The 21,554-nt window shown below is 44.7% G+C and overlaps 1 protein-coding gene across 1 annotated transcript in view; it reads left to right on the top strand.

The window, feature by feature from the left end:
* LOC124564815 (inter-alpha-trypsin inhibitor heavy chain H4-like) overlaps window positions 1–21,554 on the top strand; it is a 208,243-nt gene that overhangs the window by 178,077 nt on the left and 8,612 nt on the right. Inside the window, exons 10-12 of the mRNA XM_047131013.1 lie at window positions 5,465–5,752; window positions 13,649–13,769; window positions 18,921–19,013. Of these exons, the coding sequence (XP_046986969.1) occupies window positions 5,465–5,752; window positions 13,649–13,769; window positions 18,921–19,013 (502 nt within the window). The remainder of the gene's footprint in view (window positions 1–5,464; window positions 5,753–13,648; window positions 13,770–18,920; window positions 19,014–21,554) is intronic.

Genomic DNA, 21,554 nt, shown 5'->3' on the forward strand with positions numbered 1-21,554 from the left:
ATCAAGGCAATTCATTTTAAACCCGCGCTATCTTTATCATTTGAAATTTTATTAAATGTTTTTTTGTGGTTCGTTAAAAGGGAGATGCGGGCCCTGACAGGATTCCAGGCAGGGCACAAAAATTTTCTAGTTCAGATTTGGTGACTGAAACTCGTGTAAACCGATTTTTCACTACCCTTTATGCCTAGTCACCAGTGATAAATATTGCTGTGCTCGAGTCTCGGTCAGACACGAAAGTTTTGCTTAGTTACAATGGCTTGGTTTCAATCCACATTTTCAGCAAAGAAGTTCTTCATCCTTCAAGGAGCAAAAATACTTCGAATTGTCAAAGAACTTTGTGAGTTCAGATACCGTCTCAAAATCTCTTGTCCATAACTATATGAAATTTTGCCTATAGATTGCTGGAATGACATATGTTACTGAGTTAGTTAGCTCAAATTCTATTGAGTATGGTAGTGATTCAGAAATTCACTTGCTATAATAACATTGAATTTAAAATCGTTAAAGGCTCATCTCCAACGACGCGTTTTTCCTAGTATTTGCAGTATCATGGTACTGATATCCATTTAGACTGGTTACCTTAAAGAACAGTGTTCTCTAGTGAACTCTTGTGGTATCCGTTCTGTACAGTCAAACGACTGTACTGCAAAGCGATTAGAGGATCTGCAAGACAGCTACGTTATGTGGGTCGCATACAAATCAGGCGAAACGCAATTGAGATGGTTCGGATACTTTTAGGAATGATTGTACAGTGTTAGGAATTTCTTCCTCAGATTCAGGTCGACGTTTGGTTCTGTTAGACTTCTTTTTGCAGCACTGCTGTCTCTGCCTGTCCTAGTCTGCTTTTTATGTCCTCCTTGCTTCGTCTGTCATTTATTACTTTGCTTACAAGTTAGGAGAAGATCTTCACTTTGCTACTTCGTGGTACCCAACTCTGATCTTAGGTTTATCCATAATTCCTTTCTGCTTCACTTTGCTTTAGTCTTTGTTTGATTAGCTTTCAGCTCTTGGTGTATACTCATTAGACTATTCATTCAGCAAGACTTACATTTCTTCCTCGCTTTCGATGAATACAGCGTCATCTGCATGTCTGTGAATCGGAATAAGACGCGCTGAGCTGCCGCGCTCGACATAGCTCAGGCCTTACACCTTGTTCTACATGAGCAATCTCATGTGAACGTGGTGCGGCACGAGAGCACGCGAAAATTCGACCTGTCTAACGCGAAGCAATTATTCTTCCTAGGCGCTTTCTTCTGCCGTCTGCAAAGTCAGCATAGTGCATTCATTATGGACGGACGAAGATCTTCGGGACGTATGGAAATATTCCAAGTGTCGTGGAAGTTTTGATGGGAAACGGTGAATCTCACTTCGTCCATCAGGAGCTACTTTGCTTCCTTGTCAGGAGCACACCTTCTGCCTATCTAATTCACCTACTTCTTTTAGATTGGATTATAAGCTGTCAATGATGCAAATTATATTGTTATGATGAAACGTGGGCTCTTAGGACAAATAAAACATGCAACAGAAATGAGAAAACTAAAAATACGTAAATAAGAATTATTGTCATGTTCTGGTAGCAGGTGTCACTTCATTTTCCAAAGGTTGCAGTATTTCCTCTAAAGGAATATATAATTAGGCCTTTTCGAGAAATAACGACTGTAAGTGAAGCTAAAGAGAGACAGAAGCATCGGTTTCCTTGAGGAAAAATTACGGTACAATGTTCTTTCGTTTATATAACATGCAAATATAGAATTTTCCGTAAAATTAACAAAACCAGCATAGAAAGTGCAGTGCACGTCGTGATAGCTGTAACTTTGTTATACATCATATGTGATCTAAAATCAGTGATTGAGGCTGTGGTTTCATTTCTTCAGGATGTATTCCGAAATACAACAAGAACAGCACAAAATAATTTAAAAAACAGATATAATGCTTCGTCACGACTGTGCAAGAGACGGTAAGTTTTAAATTAAATTTTCAACAAAATACTGTACGAAGAATGGAAACCACAGCGCAACTCAATTGGAAGGAAACTCCACACGAGCGTGGGAAGCAGGAGGGATGGAAAGGGATAAACACCGCTTGCTGGTTCGGATCACGTTCCGATTCGGTAGAATGGTTTTGAATGATCCCTAGTGAGTAGAACGGAAAACCAGTCGTTCTTATGATTAATAGATGTTGCTGACCTACAGCTACTCCAGCAGTTCGTGTGTGTACTGCCTAGTGGTGTCACCCTGTACAAAAAAATGGTTCAAATGGCTCTGAGCACTATGGGACTTAACTTCTGAGGTCATCAGCCCCCTAGAACTTAGAACTACTTAAACCTAACTAACCTAAGGACGTCACACACATCCATGCCCGAGGCAGTATTCGAACCTGCGACCAGAGTGGTCGCGCGGTTCCAGGCTGTAGCACCTAGAACCGCTCGGCCACCCCGGCCGGCCACCCTGTACACCAGAACAAAACTCGCTGTGACCCCATACTCCTAAGGTGTGCGACCACGTTCAACGGTACTGCAGACCCACGATGCCCTTGAAGATGGATTGAATCGTACGGGGGTATCAGCAGTGACTCAGTGGCTAAAGTTATCAAGAAGTCGCCCTGTTGCTCATCACACGACGAGCTAAATATGTGGTCAGCAGCGCCAGAAGTGTAGCGGTGGTTTCGTTGACGCCCTTTATTCCACCCTCTGAGACCTTTCCACGTCAAATGCGAGCGGCGGTGTGTCTAAAATATTTTCCTCCCATGTCATTTCAATGTTGAGTGTCGCGGTTCTGACCTCCATCACAGAGGCGTCTAGAGAAAAGGTGAAATGTGAGTACGAAGCGGTATGGCGCTCTTCAAATCGCTGACACGTTCACGATTGCGTTGGGTAAAACCGTGGAGAAATTTGGTGCCAATATGAGGTCATCAGCCCACTTTACACGTCACATGAACTTCCGAGCTCTGACCTTTTTTTTGCATGTGTCGTCACTGTGCACTGCAGGAGTCGCTGCTGCCAACCCATGAGCATCACGTGTGTGGATGACGATTGCTCTATACCTCGTTCAATACCGGAGCACAGAGCTCAGGCGGACAGTTCTCTTCATTGCCCTGAATCGTGTATGGTCTCCAGTTACCGTCGAGTCTACAAGCTGCAGTGTTCGTCCGTCGTCTCCGAGACTTAATCTCCGCAGGGATCGCACGCCAGTTCTGGACTCTACGTAGGCATCGCTCAGAGGCACAGTGACAGGACTTTAATATTTTAGAGGACTTGTAATAATTTCAAAATTCTTATTGTGCTGGATTTTCCGCAAGAAGATGCATCATTTAAGTTGAATATTTCTTCATATTTAATAAATATCATTTTATTACTAACTGGGAATCTTTCTGATGAAGATAACCTATGCCGGCCTCCTTCATTCTCAACACTGACTTTCCTGTTTGAAGCGTTGCCAAACTCGTGGATGACGTCGCAGGGAGCGGCGCTGTTGAACCATTCGAGAGGAAGGTTGTAGAAACACTTCATCCAAAATTTCAAAGTTCTGTGTTGCAATGGGAGAAAGTTATAGAGTATCGAAAAAGCTACCCTTTATATGTATTGCGCATTGTATGCTGCTTAATACTGATTGTAATACCAATTATTTTGATAACTTTCGTTGCCGGTACGATATTTAAACGCTTATTATTATTTGTATTTCTCTTTATGCAGAATTCAACACAGCACTGGTCAAAATTTTAGACGTTGAAAGTAAAACGCTCATTATTATTTGTATTTCTCTTTATGCACAATTGAACACAGCACTGGTCAAAATTTTATACGTTGCAAGTAGTAACGCGAAGCGCAAACAACGTCGCGCATCAACTTCGCCACATCGCGCGACGGAAGATGCCACGCGTACGCAACAGTTCACTCACGTAGGACAACGCCTAAAGCACTCGGCACACGGGACGAGGGAACTTAGTGTCGTTGTTACAGGACACTAGCTAGTTAACGGGATATTAGGCTCTCAGCGCTCTCCAGCGGCACTTTTCACCTTTATTTGGCTCGCGAACCACACAGTTTATTCACGAAATTGGATGCGTGTACAATTCCTAGCTCGCTTGAAATGCACATTTCCTTTCTTGCCCATATGCCGGTTCTGTCTGTAGTATACATAAATAAAAGCGTCAATACCCGTGAACGTATTGTAAGACATAAATGAAGGCTACGAGTCAACTCAGGAAAGATATTCTGTTATAAAAAATTCACCGAAACGAGCTAACTCCCTTCTGGAAAACAGCACACTTATATTTATATAACATTAAATATTACAGAAATTATTTCTATTAATTTCGTGAGATAGTTCCATAAGCTTTTAGAAAACGAGAAGGTAAAAGAAAAGTTGATCTATCTCAGGATGCGAACCCTCCGTGAAACCACCGTTAGTTCCGTAGCGTGACGTGTCAACGAACTACGCTACACTGACACTTTGACTGTAAGGCCCTCGCAGTTTATGTTCCGGTATTCTAAACGCTTTAATCACCCAAATGTTATTAATTGATATTTAATTTTAACACATCCGAACAAGAATGTCACATTTTCATGAATCTTCAACGGGTCGTTGCCTTGAAACGGCTTACACGCGAGCTATAATGCGAAATAACTAACTACGAAAATTTTTAAACCCCCAATATGACGTCTCCCGTCATTTTATCACAGTACATCGTACCAATAATGATTCGAAATTAGAATTATATTAATACCGTCAGCTGCGCACGGGCGTTTATATAGATCAACGGGGACAGGTGAAAATGTGTGCCCCGACCGGGACTCGAACCCGGGATCTCCTGCTTACATGGCAGACGCTCTATCCATCCGAGGGCACAGATGATAGTGCGACTGCAGGTACTATCTCGCACATGTCTCCCGCGAGACTCACATTCTGACCTTGTGTGTCCACACGCTACATTCGTGGTGTCCCACCCCAACACACTCACTACTCGTGGAAGACATTCTTCCAAGTCCCGTAAGAGTTCGGGGGCACAGAAGAAGAAGGTGATGGCCGGTATCGCCAGAACTATATGCTTACATGCTTACATGCTTACATGTCCGAAAGAACAGACACCATATCCATATAAGTAAATAATGATTCGTTCTCGAGACATCTAAGTTGTGGTACTTAGAACCACTGCACATTCGTAGGGTGTAAGACACAAACTAAAATCCATCTAATTCTATCGAACACGGCAATTGGTGTGGCATCTTTTTCTCTGATTGTGACGTAGGAAGCGTTTTTGCTTTCTATTGGTTCAGCTTAACGTGGCACGTTCCCGAGATATCGCAGAACTTATTTTGTGTTTCACGTGACGAAATGGCTCCTCGACGTGAACTAGCAGGAACTTGTCGTCACGAAACTCGTAGAGGATCGCATCAGAGTTAGGTAACTCGCTTCGTGTGCCGACGGCTTCAGTCTGACGCGCTGTGTTACACTGTGCTCCACAGGTGGACGAGGCGTCGGTGACGACAGCGAGCTTCAAGTCGCTGTACCGCGGGGGCGAGCTGGTGGTGGCGGGGCGGCTGTTCGACGACGGGCGGAGCCCCGGCGCGGTGGGCCCCTGGTACCGGGTGGACAGCAGCTCCGGCAACGCCAGCGTCGCCGAGGCGTCGGTGGCGGCCGCGCCGTCCGCGGAGCGCCTCTGGGCATACCTCAGGGTGCGCCAGCTGCTGGACCAAAATGCCGCCAGCCCCGACCAGGCCGTCCGAGAAGAGGCCAAGCGGATCGCTCTCCAGGTAGGCACGCGCCACTCTGTAATCACGCTAGCGGCGGTGGTGTATGTGAAATAATGGACGTTTAGGGTAAGCTCAGGAATACGTGCGTGTGTGTGTGTGTGTGTGTGTGTCTGTGTCTGTGTCTGTGACGGCTGGTCCCGGGGTAGGTTCGAGTCCTCCCTCGGGCACGGGTGTGTGTGTTTGTCCTTAGGATAATTTAGGTTAAGTAGTGTGTAAGCTTAGGGACTGATGTCCTTAGCAATTAAGTCCCATAAAATTTCACACACATTTGAACATTTTTTTGTGTGTGTGAAATCTTATGGGACTTAACTCCTAAGGTCATCAGTCCCTAAGCTTACACACCACCTAACCTAAATTATCCTAAGGACAAACACACACACCCGCGCCCGAGGGAGGACTCGAACCTCCGCCGGGACCAGCCGCACAGCCCATGACTGCAGCGCCCCAGACCGCTCGGCTGATCTTGCGCGGCTATGCACAGGATGCTTGTGAAACTAGAAATACGCTGAAGCTGACAAAACTCATGTGATTTCTCCTAAAACAGCGTCGGACCTCCTTTTGCCCAGTGTAGTGCGGTAAATTGACGTGGCACGGACTCAACAAGTTGCTCGAAGTCCCCCGAGAAATATTGAGCCGTGCTGCCTCTATAGTCAATTGCGAAAGCGTTGCCGGTGTAGGAGTTGGTGCACCAACTGGCCACGCGACTATGTCCCGTAAATGTTCGATCAGACACATGTCGGGCAATCTAGGTGGCCAAACCATTCATTCGAATTGTCAAGAACGTTCTACAAACCAATCACGAATAGTTGCAATCCGGTGACATGGCGCATTGTCATCCATAAAAATTTCGTCGTTGTTTCGGAATAGTCAATGTGCAAGACAATTCCATGTAAACACAGCCCACACCTTTAAGGACCCTCCACCACAAAGGGTTGTTGACAACTTGCTTCGATTGCTTCGTGGGAATTGCGCCACACTCGAACTCTACCATCAGTTTTCACCAACTGAAATCGGATGTTGTCTGTCCGGGGCACAGTTCGTCTGTTGTCCAGGGTCACGATCACGGTTGAGACGCGGCTGGCGATGTCGTGCTGTAACCAAAGGTACTCTCGTCGGTTTCAGCTGCCGCAACCAATTAATGTCTGATTTCACCGAAGTTTTTTAAACGGATACGTTCGTCGTACGTTCCATGTTGATTTCCGCCGTTACTTCACGCAGTGTTCCTTGTCTGATAACACTGACAACCCTACGCAAACGCCGCTGCTCTCAGTCATTAAGTGAAATGGTTCAAATGGCCCTGAGCACTATGAGACTTAACATCTGAGGTCATCAGTCCCCTAGAACTTAGAACTAATTAAACCTAACTAACCTAAGAACATCACACACATCGATGCCCGAGCAGGATTCGAACCTGCGACCGCAGCGGTCGCGCGGTTCCAGACTGTAGCGCCTAGAACCGCTCGGTCACCCCGTCCGGCCAATGTCGGGCTTCGTAACATGTAAACAGTTCTCTGTGATAGGTACAATGGCCTCCAGAGTTCATTCCTATAGTTCATGTTTAGTATTTTTACCATGACTGCCAGGTTATATAAAGGATGATCACTGCGAAGGACGCGAAGATGCTTCGTACTCGTCTGAGGCTGTGTTGTCATCACCGGACAGAGTTCAAAACGGATCGCATTTGACAGCCTAGTCGAATGACACCAAAAATAAAAACAATCCAGATATACATATTGTGAACTTTGCTTTTTTTGTTCTAATAAAACCCCATGTCATTCCAAGTATCTGTGTCAATTTTTACCTCTCTATCTACATTATTCCGTGATTTATTAAGTTTTCAAATTTATACTGACTTTTTGATCACCCGGTATAAACATTTGCACTTCATATAACGAGAAAACGTAGTATCTTCTATTACAATATCAATGAATCACAGCTGCAATCGGTCAACTTGTGTAAATGCCTGGGTTTAATAACTTGTACGGATGTAAAATGGAACGATTACGTGCGGTCCTTCATAGATAAAGGTGGCAGACATTTGTTCATTGGCAGAATCCTAGGGAATCGCGACCAGTCTATAAAGGAGACTGGATTCACAACATTCGTGTGAACACTCCTATAAGTGGCAGTCAAGTGAAAAACGTGACAGATGGGAAAAAAGTAAGTAAACTGTTTATTATTTCAAAAGTAATCACCATAACTGTTGATATATTTATCCCGCTATGAGACAGGATGATCAATGCCTTCATGGAAAAATGTTTTCAGTTGCCTACGAAAAAATTATTGTGCTCAGGCGTGCGTCTCCTCGTCCAAAGCAAATAGACGGTCATCAATGTCTCTGTTCCGCCCGCTAAAAATGTGGAAACCGCATGGGCGGAGAGCGGGACTGTATGGAAGATGCGTAAAAACTACCCAGCGAAACCTCTGCAACGCAACCGAAACAACTTTGGCAACATGTGGGCCCGCTCATGCATTGGTGCAATCGTGGTTCCGTAGGCAATCGCAAACATTTTTCAGTAAAGGTGTCGACCGTTTTGTCTCACAGTGGGATAAATAAATTAACAGTTATGGCGATTACTTTTAAAACAATAAATAGTTTACTTAAATTTTTACCATATGCCTCATTTTCATTTGACTGCCCCTTACAGAATAGGGCCCGATTGTTTTGGAATTGTACCAAATAAGACTAATAGAAGGTACTGAACGTTTACAAAATAGGAAAGCGCGAACCGACGCAGGTTTTATTTCACTCATGGGGAGTGTCAGGGAGATACTGAATCAGCGAAAAAAGCACATGCTTGAAGACAGACATAAACAACCCTGTGAAAGCTTACTTAGAAAGTGTTAGGAACCAACTTCAAACAGTTAATCTAGGAATATACTAAAAGCTTCTACGTATAATCCTCAAAGGGATCGCGAAGACAAGATTAGAGTAATTATAGTGAGCACTGAGGCGATTAATCAGTCATTGTGCCAGTGCTCCGTATGTTAATGGAACGGGATAAAGCCATACACTCTGTCAAGCATTTCACAGTTATTTGCAGAATATAAATGAAGATGTAGAACTGGTGCGTGATCTGAGGACTACAGCCTTTCTAATAGCCGTTACTTTGTACGTGACAACATTCTTGCCATCACAGGTTGTCGTCCCCGGCAGTTGGCCCTGGAAGTGGCGGTTTCCCCGGAAAGGAATCATTCATGTAGGCCCTTACACCCTTGACACGGTGTCATGTAAAAGCCCAGTGCCTGTACGATATCGGAGATGGGATGTGTTGTCCGTCAACCATTGAGCGTGTTCCATTGACCCTGGCGACGGGAGTACACTTCCTTATTTCGCAACCATCTATCGTTTGCTTGTATTGTACGAATAAAAAATAGTCCCACTGTCGTACATCTTTATTAGCTCCTAAGCTTTAGCTAGTATAATGTGCCTCACATTGGAGGAGAGAGAGAGAGAGAGAGAGAGAGAGAGAGAGAGAGAGAGAGAGAGAGAGAGGAAACCCAGTGGATGATATTTACATACGCGTGGATGCAGAGAGGAGTAAATACCATCTGATGTGTCGCTCACGTCGACGCAGGGAAAACAGCGATCAAAGTTTACAAATGATTATTGTTCAAGGAAATAAAAGTCTGCTTCGACGACAATAACAAAAGAAAAAGGTTCAAATGGCTCTGAGCACTATGCGACTTAACTTCTAAGGTCATCAGTTCCCTAGAACTTAGAACTAAATAAACCTAACTAACCTAAGGACACCATACACATCCATGCCCGAGGCAGGATTCGAACCTGCGACCGTAGCGGTGGCGCGGTTCCAGACTGTAGCACCTAGAACCGCTCGGCCACTCCGGCCGGCCGACAATAACAAAATCACAATTACAACGCCTCACAGGTATGAAGACTTGACCTTATGGTGATTCCAGAGTCTGACAAAGTAACACAATTGGGATCTTCATAGATAATGACACCTGCATGGAAAATATTCTACGTCCGATGAAGCTGTCCTGAAAAACACAAGCCTAGGAACAGAAAAGTCTATCCTGTATACAGGGTGTCCCAGCTGTCTTGTCCACCCAAAATATCTCTGGAACAATAACAGCTATTGGAAAACGACTTCCACCGGTATCAATGTAGGGCTGGGGCCCATGAATGTACATATTTGAAACATTCTAAAACGAAAACATATGTGTTTTTTAACACAAAATAATGTTTTTTTAAATGGACCTCCTGTATTTTTTCTTCAGAAATCCATAGCATGACAAAGCACATACACAATGGCGTTGATTGCATCGCAATATTCCCATTACATCCCGAGATATTAAGACGCGAAGTTGACGCTTGAAACACCGGACATTCGCTGCTAGCGCACGTCCTGAGGCTCAGGCGTGAACCCCATGCTGCCCGTAATCGCGATGTGATTGACATGCGTAATCACACTTTCATACTTATCAAGAGGTCCGAAACAAATAATACGGTCTGCTGCCATCCTGCATTAACGTCGTACATTCCAGCAGGTATTTATCCCATAGACTAGGGGTGATGCGGTTCTGTAACATATCTGTGTTCCGCAACGTTAGTCACAAAGTTAACTTCGCTTACCGTTAATCCGTTACTAAAAAGGTAATGCCGTTCAACGGTAAAACTTTACTTTACTGTAGATCTAGCGCAAGTGACAGTTGATCATTCACTCGTAATAGTAAAACTCATGTTGATGGTTTTAGTGAAACGAGCAAGTGGACTAAAAGTTTTACCGTTGTTTAGGTAAAAATGTTTTGATTTGGGAAGTTCAGGTAGGACATAGAAGATGAATGTAAACATGTTACCCAATTAGTTTTATTATCACATAATTATCAATGTTATGTTTATCTAATGCGTTAAATGACAAATTGTTGCAAACAAATGTTTCTTAACATCACTGGGTAAAATGGCCCTTTGTAGAAACTTCCACTGTGATACCAGCACTACATACTAAACATAGCGTTCACATCTCATGCTCAAAGTGATGCCCATTGGCTTGCATACATAGGGTCACTCTGCGGATGAAGGATGCACTACTTCGTGCTACTGTTTCCTCTTTGATGGCTGTACAAGCATCAATAATGCGTTGCTTCATGTCCTCTGGTGTTGTTGGTTCATGTTGGTAAACAGCATCCTTCACTGCTCCCCAAAGAAAATAATCCAGCGGTGTAAGGTCCGGAGATCGGGCAGGCCACCTAACTGGGCCACCTACCAGGGAACTTACGGTTCAGAAGTCGTCGTGCTCGTAAGGCGTTATGTGCAGGGCATCCGTCATGCTGATACCACATGACCATTCTCAGGTTCAGAGGTACGGTGTCCAAGAGAACAGGAAGATTGTGCCGTATAAATCTGGAGTATTGTCTGCCATTTTGGATGCCATTTATGAAGAAAGGTCCGATAATGGTATTTCCAATAATCTCACACCAAACATTAACTTTCCACGGACGTTGATGCTCTACCTCACGGAGCCATTTTGGTTTGTCTGCGGACCAATAATGCATATTCCTCATATTGACAATTCCTTTGTTGGATAATGATGCCTCGTCGGTAAAGAGAACATCTGCAAAAAAATTTGGATTAGTCAGAAGTTTTTGCTGAGCCCACCGACAAAATGTTACCCTATTGCGGAAGTCATTTCCATGAAGATCCTGGTGTAAATAAACATGGTAAGGATGAAATTTATGACGTATAAGAATACGCTGTGCACTTGATTTAGACACACCAACTTCACGTTCAATTTGACGTGTGCTGATTTGAGGATTCACAGCTATGGTAGCGAGCACAGCAACTTCAGCACGTTCATCTGTGCGTGTTCTAGGACGATGTAGAGGTCTTGGACTTAAGCTTCCCGTTTCACGTAGACGAGATGTGAGACGACCAAACATCTGGCGCGAAGGCGATGGTTTGTCAGGGAATCGTCTTCTGTACAGTCGTTCTGTCTGAACTGCATTTCGTCCACCTACAACAGGGTACAGTACAGGTATGTAGAGTAGGGTAGAAAACAGACATATTAACTTAATAATGTTCGCTAACAGTACGATCAACAAACAAGCAATCTCATAACGTATTTCCCGTCAACGTACACTCTCCATAGATCAGCAGCATTTCTACCATATCTTCATGTGTGTACATTATACTGTACAGTATAAGTTCCACAACACAACCTTTATTCACAATGTGTACTACCTCCGTGCCGTCACTAGATTACTCTGATGCACGAGTACACTGGCAACCGGTGTACTGCACGCCAAAGCAACAACAAATGGGATGCTCGGATGGTGGTGGAGTACAGAAGTTTGCATGGGTCGCAAAACATAAACAAGGCGAAGTGGTAACTGTGGCAGTAGTGGGAACTACGTCGGACGCTTGACTAGGTAGAGCCAGGCCCTGCGCGACGGGCACAATAGGTCATATAACGCATTAGGTAAACCTTATTTTGGGTGTGCAGGATTAAGACAACCTGAAGGGTGTACACCGATCGGTACTGGTTCATACTGTGTACGAAGATACGCAAAACGTGCAAGAGGGAACCCATTATGTGCTTATGAGAGTTGATGGCAGCAGGCCGTATTATTCATTTCGGACTTCTTGATAAGTATGGAGGTGTGATTACGCATGTCAATCACATCGCGATTACGGGCAGCATGGGGTTCACGCCTGAGCCTCAGGACGTGCGCTAGCAGCGCTTGTCGGGTGTTTCAAGCGTCAACTTCGCGTCTCAATATCTCGGGATGTAATGGGAATATTGCGATGCAATCAACGCCATTGTGTATGTGCTTTGTCATGCTATGGATTGCTGAAGAAAAAATAAAGGAGGTCCATTTAAAAAAAACATAAGTTTGTGTTAAAAAACACATATGCTTTCGTTTTAGAATGTTTCCAAATATGTACTTTCATGGGCCCCAGCCCTACATTGATACCGGTGAAAGTCGTTTTCAATAGCTGTTATTGTTCCAGAGATATTTTGGGTGGACAAGATATCTGGGACACCCTGTATAGTCCGATTGCAATCGGAATGAATGCTGAATACAGCGGCGTCGGTTCCTTCGATGGACTTCGAAAGCGTCCTAAGATGATGGAATGAACAGCACCCGCCCGGTGGCTTGGAGAGGCCCTCGAAACCGGAAGGACTGACTTGCGTACCTTTGGCGCAGACCTTTATAGCGGCTGGCGATGGAAGACTGGTGGCACCATTTTCTGGTGACGTGTGTGGAGGACGCTAATAGGTCCCTCAGAAGTGGCGGTTTCTGTTAGCGCTGGTACAACCGCCAGGTGTCCGTTCGTTACTTCTTAGGCGAGTCCAAGAGGCTGAAGCGGGCAGGGGAAATGTAGGCTGCACGTATGCCCGATGTGCCCGAAGGGTTGCCGACCGCTCTTTCGAAGATCGCCAGTGATATCGCCAATGAAGTCTGAAGTCTGATGTCTGAAGGACTGCTTTTATCGTAATCCTACTGTGTTCACGGCAATGAGTCTGGAGACACACTAAATCTCAGCAACTACCGGAGAACGTTCAACCCTAGTCCACTTTCCGACTTGCGATGTTATTTACGTTTTTAAGTACACAGTTCTTTCTTGCTTTCACGGTTTACCTTTCAAACATTACAGTCTATTCCGAAATCCATAAAGACCACCAAAAACACAAAGACTTGCGCCATACAGACATGTGTAGGAAGTCAGCAAGTGCAGACGGAAATCTGAAAATGCAGCCATTAACCAGCTCAGATCTTGGCAATTCCCATAAATGGCTATTTTATTCTATTCGCAAAAGCGTATCAATTTAAGGGACGTATCTAACAAGTATGAGAGAGAAATGATGGGTGGCCATGGTAGCTAGCTCAACAGCGAGCAGACACTCTTGTGATGCTGTGCTTTTCTTCCAGTACTCTTTCGTGACGGAAGTGACGTCGCTGGTGGTTGTCAAGCCCAATGAAACGTCCATATCCGACCTGGAATCGCCACCTCTCTCTCCAGGCGTAGCATATACGCCGGACGTGTTCCAAGGTAAGTACCAGCAGTGTGAGTTTCTACAGCTACGCATCGCTTTCAACAGATAATCGCCACGCTGTCGCTTTAACGTTAACAAACACACAGAACTATCACATTAGAATCGAACTTTCCAAATCCCAACTTCGATTTTTTAAAGAAGTGATTGTATCAATTTTGCTTCTGCGTCACAATACAACTTACAAGAATGCTTGTTTTGGGTGTAAACGTTAATTCAACTTAAGTGATGCTTGAAGCTGACGTAACACGATAAAAAACTACTATTTCCTTTCCTTTGCTTTATTGTTTTCTTATTTAATTATCTAACCCTGCAGTCTATATACACTGAAGCGCAATCGAAACTGGTATAGTGATGCGTATTCAAATACAGAAATAAGTTAAAAGGGAGAATACGGCGCTGCGGTCGGCAACACCCATATAAGACAAGTTTCTGGCGAAGTTGTAAGATCGGTTGCTGTTGTTACAGTGACAGGTTATCAAGATTTAAGTGAGTCTGAATGTGGTGTTATAGGTGGCGTACGACCGATGGGACACAGCACCTCCAAGGTAGCGACGAGGTGAGGATTTTCCCGTACGACCATTTCACGAGTGTACCGCTAATATCAGGAAGCAACTCTCTGACATCGCTGCGGCCGGAAGAAGATTCTGCAAGAACGGGACCATCGACTGCTGAGGAGAATCGTTCAACGTGACAGAAGTGCGATCCTTCCACATATTGCTGCAGATTTCAATGCTGGGCCATCAACAAGTGTGAGCGTGCGAAAAATTCAACGGAACATCATCAATACGGGCTTTAGGAGCCGAAGGTCCACTCGTGTACCATTAATGACTGAACGACACAAAGCTTTACGCCTTGCCTGGACGCGCTAACACCAACATTGGACGGTTGGTGACTGGAAACATGTTGCCGGGTCGGACGAGTCTCGTGTCGAATTGCATCGAGGGGATGTACGGGTATGGAGACAACCTCATGAATTCATGGATCCTGCATGTCAGCAGGGGACTGTTCAAGCTGGTGGAAGCTTTGTGACTGTGTGGGGCGTGTGCAGCTGGAGTGATTTTGGGATCCCTGACGCGTCTAGATACGACTCTGACAGGTGATGCACGTAAGCATCCTGTCTGATCTCCTGCACCCATTCATGTCCATTGTGCATTCCGGCAGAATGGGGGAACTGCAGCAGGACAATGTGACACCCCATACATCCAGAATTGCTACAGAGTGACTTCAGGAACACTCTTCTGCGTTTGAACACTTCTGTTGGCTACCAATCTCTCCATACGTGAACATAATTGAGCACATGAGGGATGCCTTGCAGCGTGCTGTTTAGAAGAGATCTCCACCCCCTCGTACTCGTACGGATTTCAGGACTGCCCTGCAGGATTCATGGTGTCAATTCCCTCGAGTACTACTTCAGACATTAGCCTAGTCCATGCCACGTTGTGCTGCGGCACTTCTGCGTGATCACGGGGGCCCTACACGATATTAGCCAGGTACCTGTACCAGTTTCTTTGGCTCTTCAGTATACGTAGAACATATTGTAAGATAGATCTAATACAACATAGAGAAATTACAGTTTACATTCTATCAAGATAAGCACAATAATGAAGATAAATTCCGGTATGTGGGCTTACACTATGAGCGCTAGCAGCAATGGACATGAGAATGGCAGAAGAAGGTGAGAGGCAGGAACGTGATAATATACAATTAACGAAGATAAGGGTACACAAGCGCTGTGATTTACTGTTAAAGGAAACATAAAAAAGCGTAACTGCGAGAAACACTGACTCTGATGTTTGACAAGGGGAAAATTGGCGATACACAGTGGGTTGATTTTTGGGGAGACGTTATGAGGGTGACAAACAAAATGCTTCAGCTTCTTCTTAAAAGCCATTGGCATTAAATGTGCGGGGTTACTTGTTACAGAAGCGGATGGCAGTGACAGATATGTAATTTCAGAATGTTTTTGTTTCATGAAAGGGCGCAGCTAGGATAGTTATATGAATAAGTGGTCTTGTGTTTAGGTAGCAGGTATTGAACCTTTGGTAATACCAAAGAACGCTTGCGATCTAGGAAGGAGACGAAGTAGATACAACGTATGGTATACCTGAATTGTATTCATAGTTGCGAATATGGACAACCATCAGCTGTGTAACGGAATGGCGACGTATGGTAGTAGCGTATCTTGTTCTGCCACAAGCAACCGAACTATGACTGACATAGGCGCATGTTGCAGATGTAGCACACACACATACAGTCATGATTAGTTCCAAGCATATACTGTTTTCACTGTTCATGGCGTGCTGGATCACATCACCATAGTGGAGGTTCAGCAGAACAAGTGACTAAGCAAGTTTACAATCCACATTCTATTGAAAGGTTTCAGTGCATAGAGGCAAGCGTAAGTATTTTCGGTCCACGTGAAATGCTCGTCCAAATTTACACAAAGTTCTTAATTGTCTTCTCATGAAGCATTGGAATACCGTCGAGAAGACTAGGAAACAATAGTTAGCGGAATTTTGAACTAATTAATTTCTGACACGATGCTAATGTCACTTATGAATTATTCTCATTTAAGACCCAGGTTTTGCGATCATTTTACCACTGAAGGCAGATCGTCATTAATGTGGACGATCGAACTCTTCATATTTTCATGTGCGACTCAGAGGTGAGGCTGGAGATCGTCGCATAGAAGTGATATTTACAAGAGGCTACAACCGACAAGATATCTTTGGCACACAAGAAAAACAAAAGTAGGCCCACGTATGATCCTTGTGAAACTCCTGATTCCGGGACGACTGCCCATTTCTACAAACATATACTATTGTCTCTTTTCACTGTAGCTTTCAAACCACTTCAGCACTGTCTGAAAAATTTAGCTGTCGCATTTTTCTGAAAAATGTGTCAAAGTTGACAGTATTAAATGCTTTGCTGGAGTCTCGTAGAGCCAGTATTGTGGCATCGCGTTTGTCCATGGCATATTTCAAGACATCAGTTGCTTTAATTAATGCGGTGTTTGTGCTAAGATGTTTACGAAACCTGTTACGATCGATAATTTGCTTCTGAACAATATATTCCAGGTCTTTGGACACAGTGTGCTAACTGGTCGGTAATCACAACGGCATTGCGGGTTTTCCTTCTCAGAGATAGGTCGGAATATGCTTCTTTGCCATGGGGTGAGATATGTTCCATTCTCCAGAGAAAAATTAAATATGTCTGTAAAACACATATTAAGCTACCTGCAACATACTTGATCCTGGTTATCCTCATACCGTCATTGCATATCGCTTCAGAACAGGTTCTCATCATCGCTATTCTTATTGCATCTATTGTAACGCGTTTTAGATGGAAAGCGTCGCTCTTAGTTATGTAGTCAGGGTATATCTGCACGCGTTAGTTTTTTGGAACATGGAGGTTGAGTGGTGCAATAAGAAGTTCGTCGGCTAAGACCTAAAAGTTTATGATTTCGTCTTTCTAGTATCTAAGTTGTGGAGATTCCTCCACAGAATTGCGGGTTTCATATCGCTGCACGCAGAGGAGCACGCGTGCCTGGTTATGGCATTACGAACGCATTGCTTTACAGTACTTCAAAGCTTTCTCTATTCTTCTTAGTGATCCGGTATTGAATTTTCCTTTAAACCTCTGTGAGCAGCATTTCTATTGATCATCATTCAAGGTAAGTTGTAGAAGTGTTGAGTGCTACTGACAAGGAATTTCAGATCGACTCTGTATTTCTGGATTTCCGGAAGGCTTTTGACACTGTACCACACAAGCGGCTCGTAGTGAAATTGCGCGCTTATGGAATATCGTCTCAGTTACGTGACTGGATTTGTGATTTCCTGTCAGAGAGGTCACAGTTCGTAGTAATTGACGGAAAATCATCGAGTAAAACAGAAGTGATTTCTGGCGTTTCCCAAGGTAGTGTTATAGGACCTTTGCTGTTCCTTATCTATATAAACGATTTTGGAGACAATCTGAGCAGCCGTCTTAGGTTGTTTGCAGATGACGCTGTCGTTTATCGACTAATAGTCATCAGAAGATCAAAACAAGCTGCAAAACGATATAGAAAAGATATCTGAATGGTGCGAAAAGTGGCAGTTGACCCTAAATAACGAAATGTGTGAGGCAATCCATGTGAGTGCTGAAAGGAACTCGTTAAACTTCGGTTACACGATAAATCAGTATAATCTAACAGCCGTAAATTCAACTAAAAACCTAGATATTATAATAACGAACAACTTAAATTGGAAGTAACACACAGAAGATGTTGAGCCGGCCGTGGTGGCCGAGCGGTTCTAGGCGCTACAGTCTGGAACCGCGCGACCGCATCATTCAAATCGAATGAAGAAAACTGAAAGCAAAAAAGCGCTATTGCTATAATACTACTGTTTAATTTCTGTACAAAAATAAAATCTCATTTGAGAAACTAACTTCAGAAACTAATGTAGCTTTGTTTCATTTACATAATATTTTACAACTATATTAAGTGTACAGAATGTCAAGTCAAAAAACCCTTCTGGCGTCTAAATTTCCAAATTGTTATGAGCAACCAGTTTCGGCGATGTGTTACATCCTCTTCAGGTCCGCTGACTGTTTTGTAGGAAGAGTCCCATCTCCGGTCCAGTGAAAACAGGGGCCAGCATTCAATGACTGGTATCTGTAGATTTTTACTTGATACAACTATGACTTCAGTGATCATCTACTGTGATAATTGAAGTAATCCCTGTGTCGAGTAGAAATCGACGGATACCATTCACTGAATGCTGGCCCCTATTTTGAATGTGCCAGAGATGGGAGCCCTTCCACAGGTCGGTCAATCGGTCTGAAAATGGCGTAATATATCGCCGAAACTGTTTGCTAAAGAAAATAACAACCCGCAGGTTTAGATGACTGAAATGTGTCTTGATTAAAAATTCTCTACTGAACCGCCGAGGTCCCGCAACCATCTGTATAAAGATGGAGATACAGAGATATCAAGGGTAATTTTGCATTTTCTATATTCTAGTTTTGGTGATGACTCATTAGAGTCAAAGCTCGGAAAGTGTAATATATTAACCAATGCAATAATACAAGAGCGCTGGCTTGCTCAGGTTTGACAGTGTCAAATTTCATTGTGAGATTTCATTGCGAGACAAGGCTTCATTTTGCAGCGGACGACGGTCGGGTGACACTGTGGGCAGGGCCGTTGAACTTTGACCATTCGTCGGTGCCACTCCACTCGGCGCCGAAGTGGCTGCAAGCAGGTGAGTTCTGTGCAAATGCTCTCAGCATAGTGCTCCTGCAGGCCCATCTCTCTGACTTATATTTACTCAAGTATTATAAGCTCACAGATTAAAGCTTCTCCAGGCCCAGCTCTCTGATTTCTATTTACTCAAATACACTCCTGGAAATGGAAAAAAGAACACATTGACACCGGTGTGTCAGACCCACCATACTTGCTCCGGACACTGCGAGAGGGCTGTACAAGCAATGATCACACGCACGGCACAGCGGACACACCAGGAACCGCGGTGTTGGCCGTCGAATGGCGCTAGCTGCGCAGCATTTGTGCACCGCCGCCGTCAGTGTCAGCCAGTTTGCCGTGGCATACGGAGCTCCATCGCAGTCTTTAACACTGGTAGCATGCCGCGACAGCGTGGACGTGAACCGTATGTGCAGTAGACGGACTTTGAGCGAGGGCGTATAGTGGGCATGCGGGAGGCCGGGTGGACGTACCGCCGAATTGCTCAACACGTGGGGCGTGAGGTCTCCACAGTACATCGATGTTGTCGCCAGTGGTCGGCGGAAGGTGCACGTGCCCGTCGACCTGGGACCGGACCGCAGCGACGCACGGATGCACGCCAAGACCATAGGATCCCACGCAGTGCCGTAGGGGACCGCACCGCCACTTCCCAGCAAATTAGGGACACTGTTGCTCCTGGGGTATCGGCGAGGACCATTCGCAACCGTCTCCATGAAGCTGGGCTACGGTCCCACACACCGTTAGGCCGTCTTCCGCTCACGCCCCAACATCGTGCAGCCCGCCTCCAGTGGTGTCGCGACAGGCGTGAATGGAGGGACGAATGGAGACGTGTCGTCTTCAGCGATGAGAGTCGCTTCTGCCTTGGTGCCAATGATGGTCGTATGCGTGTTTGGCGCCGTGCAGGTGAGCGCCACAATCAGGACTGCATACGACCGAGGCACACAGGGCCAACACCCGGCATCATGGTGTGGGGAGCGATCTCCTACACTGGCCGTACACCACTGGTGATCGTCGAGGGGACACTGAATAGTGCACGGTACATCCAAACCGTCATCGAACCCATCGTTCTACCATTCCTAGACCGGCCAGGGAACTTGCTGTTCCAACAGGACAATGCACGTCCGCATGTATCCCGTGCCACCCAACGTGCTCTAGAAGGTGTAAGTCAACTACCCTGGCCAGCAAGATCTCCGGATCTGTCCCCCATTGAGCATGTTTGGGACTGGATGAAGCGTCGTCTCACGCGGTCTGCACGTCCAGCACGAACGCTGGTCCAACTGAGGCGCCAGGTGGAAATGGCATGGCAAGCCGTTCCACAGGACTACATCCAGCATCTCTACGATAGTCTCCATGGGAGAATAGCAGCCTGCATTGCTGCGAAAGGTGGATATACACTGCACTAGTGCCGACATTGTGCATGCTCTGTTGCCTGTGTCTATGTGCCTGTGGTTCTGTCAGTGTGATCATGTGATGTATCTGACCCCAGGAATGTGTCAATAAAGTTTCCCCTTCCTGGGACAATGAATTCACGGTGTTCTTATTTCAATTTCCAGGAGTGTATTAAAAGTTCTGAGGCTCAAGCTTCTGCATGCCCAGCCCTCTGATCTCTATTCAGTCAGACTTCAATTTCATTTAATTAAACGAAATAGCATACATTTTCTGCATAAGTACACACAAGATGTTTCAAAATGATTTATGCAATTGCCAAAAGCTAGTTATTCTATAAGAATGAAGAGAGAAGTTTGGGGCGAATTTAACCTTACGCATCGAAGCTAAAATCTTTGCCTTCGCGCCATTTGTATTTCTCGAATTGTACAGTCTGTTTATCCATGGCAAAACGCGCTTGCAGGCTCGCTCGTTTCTTACCAAATGTGGTTCGAGTAGGAACGGCTTTAACGCAAGAACAAAGTGGTCAGAAAGTTTCATATTTCAAAAGGTCAGAGCACCACTGCTCTGACACACGCATGTAAGAACATTTCTTATCAATGAGCTCTGTCAACATTGGAATGGAAGTAAAGTTCATACGGTTTTGCTACGTTCGTCAGCACCTTCCCCGTCTGCGAGGTTACAAGACCAGCTTACTTTCATTCTTGTAGTGTCGTCTAATTATTTTTTTATTTATGTTTATTTTGATGTCGATTAGGTGGTCGCTTGAGCAGGAACCTACTACGAATATCTGTGCTGCCGACTAATTTTCATTTGTCACCGACAGAACGAGAGAATCTAAGTATGTTACTCTCTATTGTTCTGGTACACTTGTCAATGATAGTAGGAGAAAAAAATATTTTTTTCCCTCTTGTTCTTGAGTATATGTCACAGCCGGAAGAAGAAAAACAGAATATGCTACTCCCTCGTGTTCTATTACATTTGTCACCGACGGAAGGAGAAAACCGAAATACATTACTCCCTCTTTTTATGATACGTTTGTCATTAGCGAAAGGAGAAAAACAAAATATGTTACTCCCTCTTGCTCTGGTACAATTGTCACCGGCGGAAGGAGAAAAACAATATCTCTTACTTCCTTTTGTTCTTTTACATTTGT

The sequence above is a fragment of the Schistocerca americana genome, chromosome 1 (assembly GCF_021461395.2).
Source record: "Schistocerca americana isolate TAMUIC-IGC-003095 chromosome 1, iqSchAmer2.1, whole genome shotgun sequence".
Classification (NCBI taxonomy): Eukaryota; Metazoa; Arthropoda; class Insecta; order Orthoptera; family Acrididae; genus Schistocerca; species Schistocerca americana.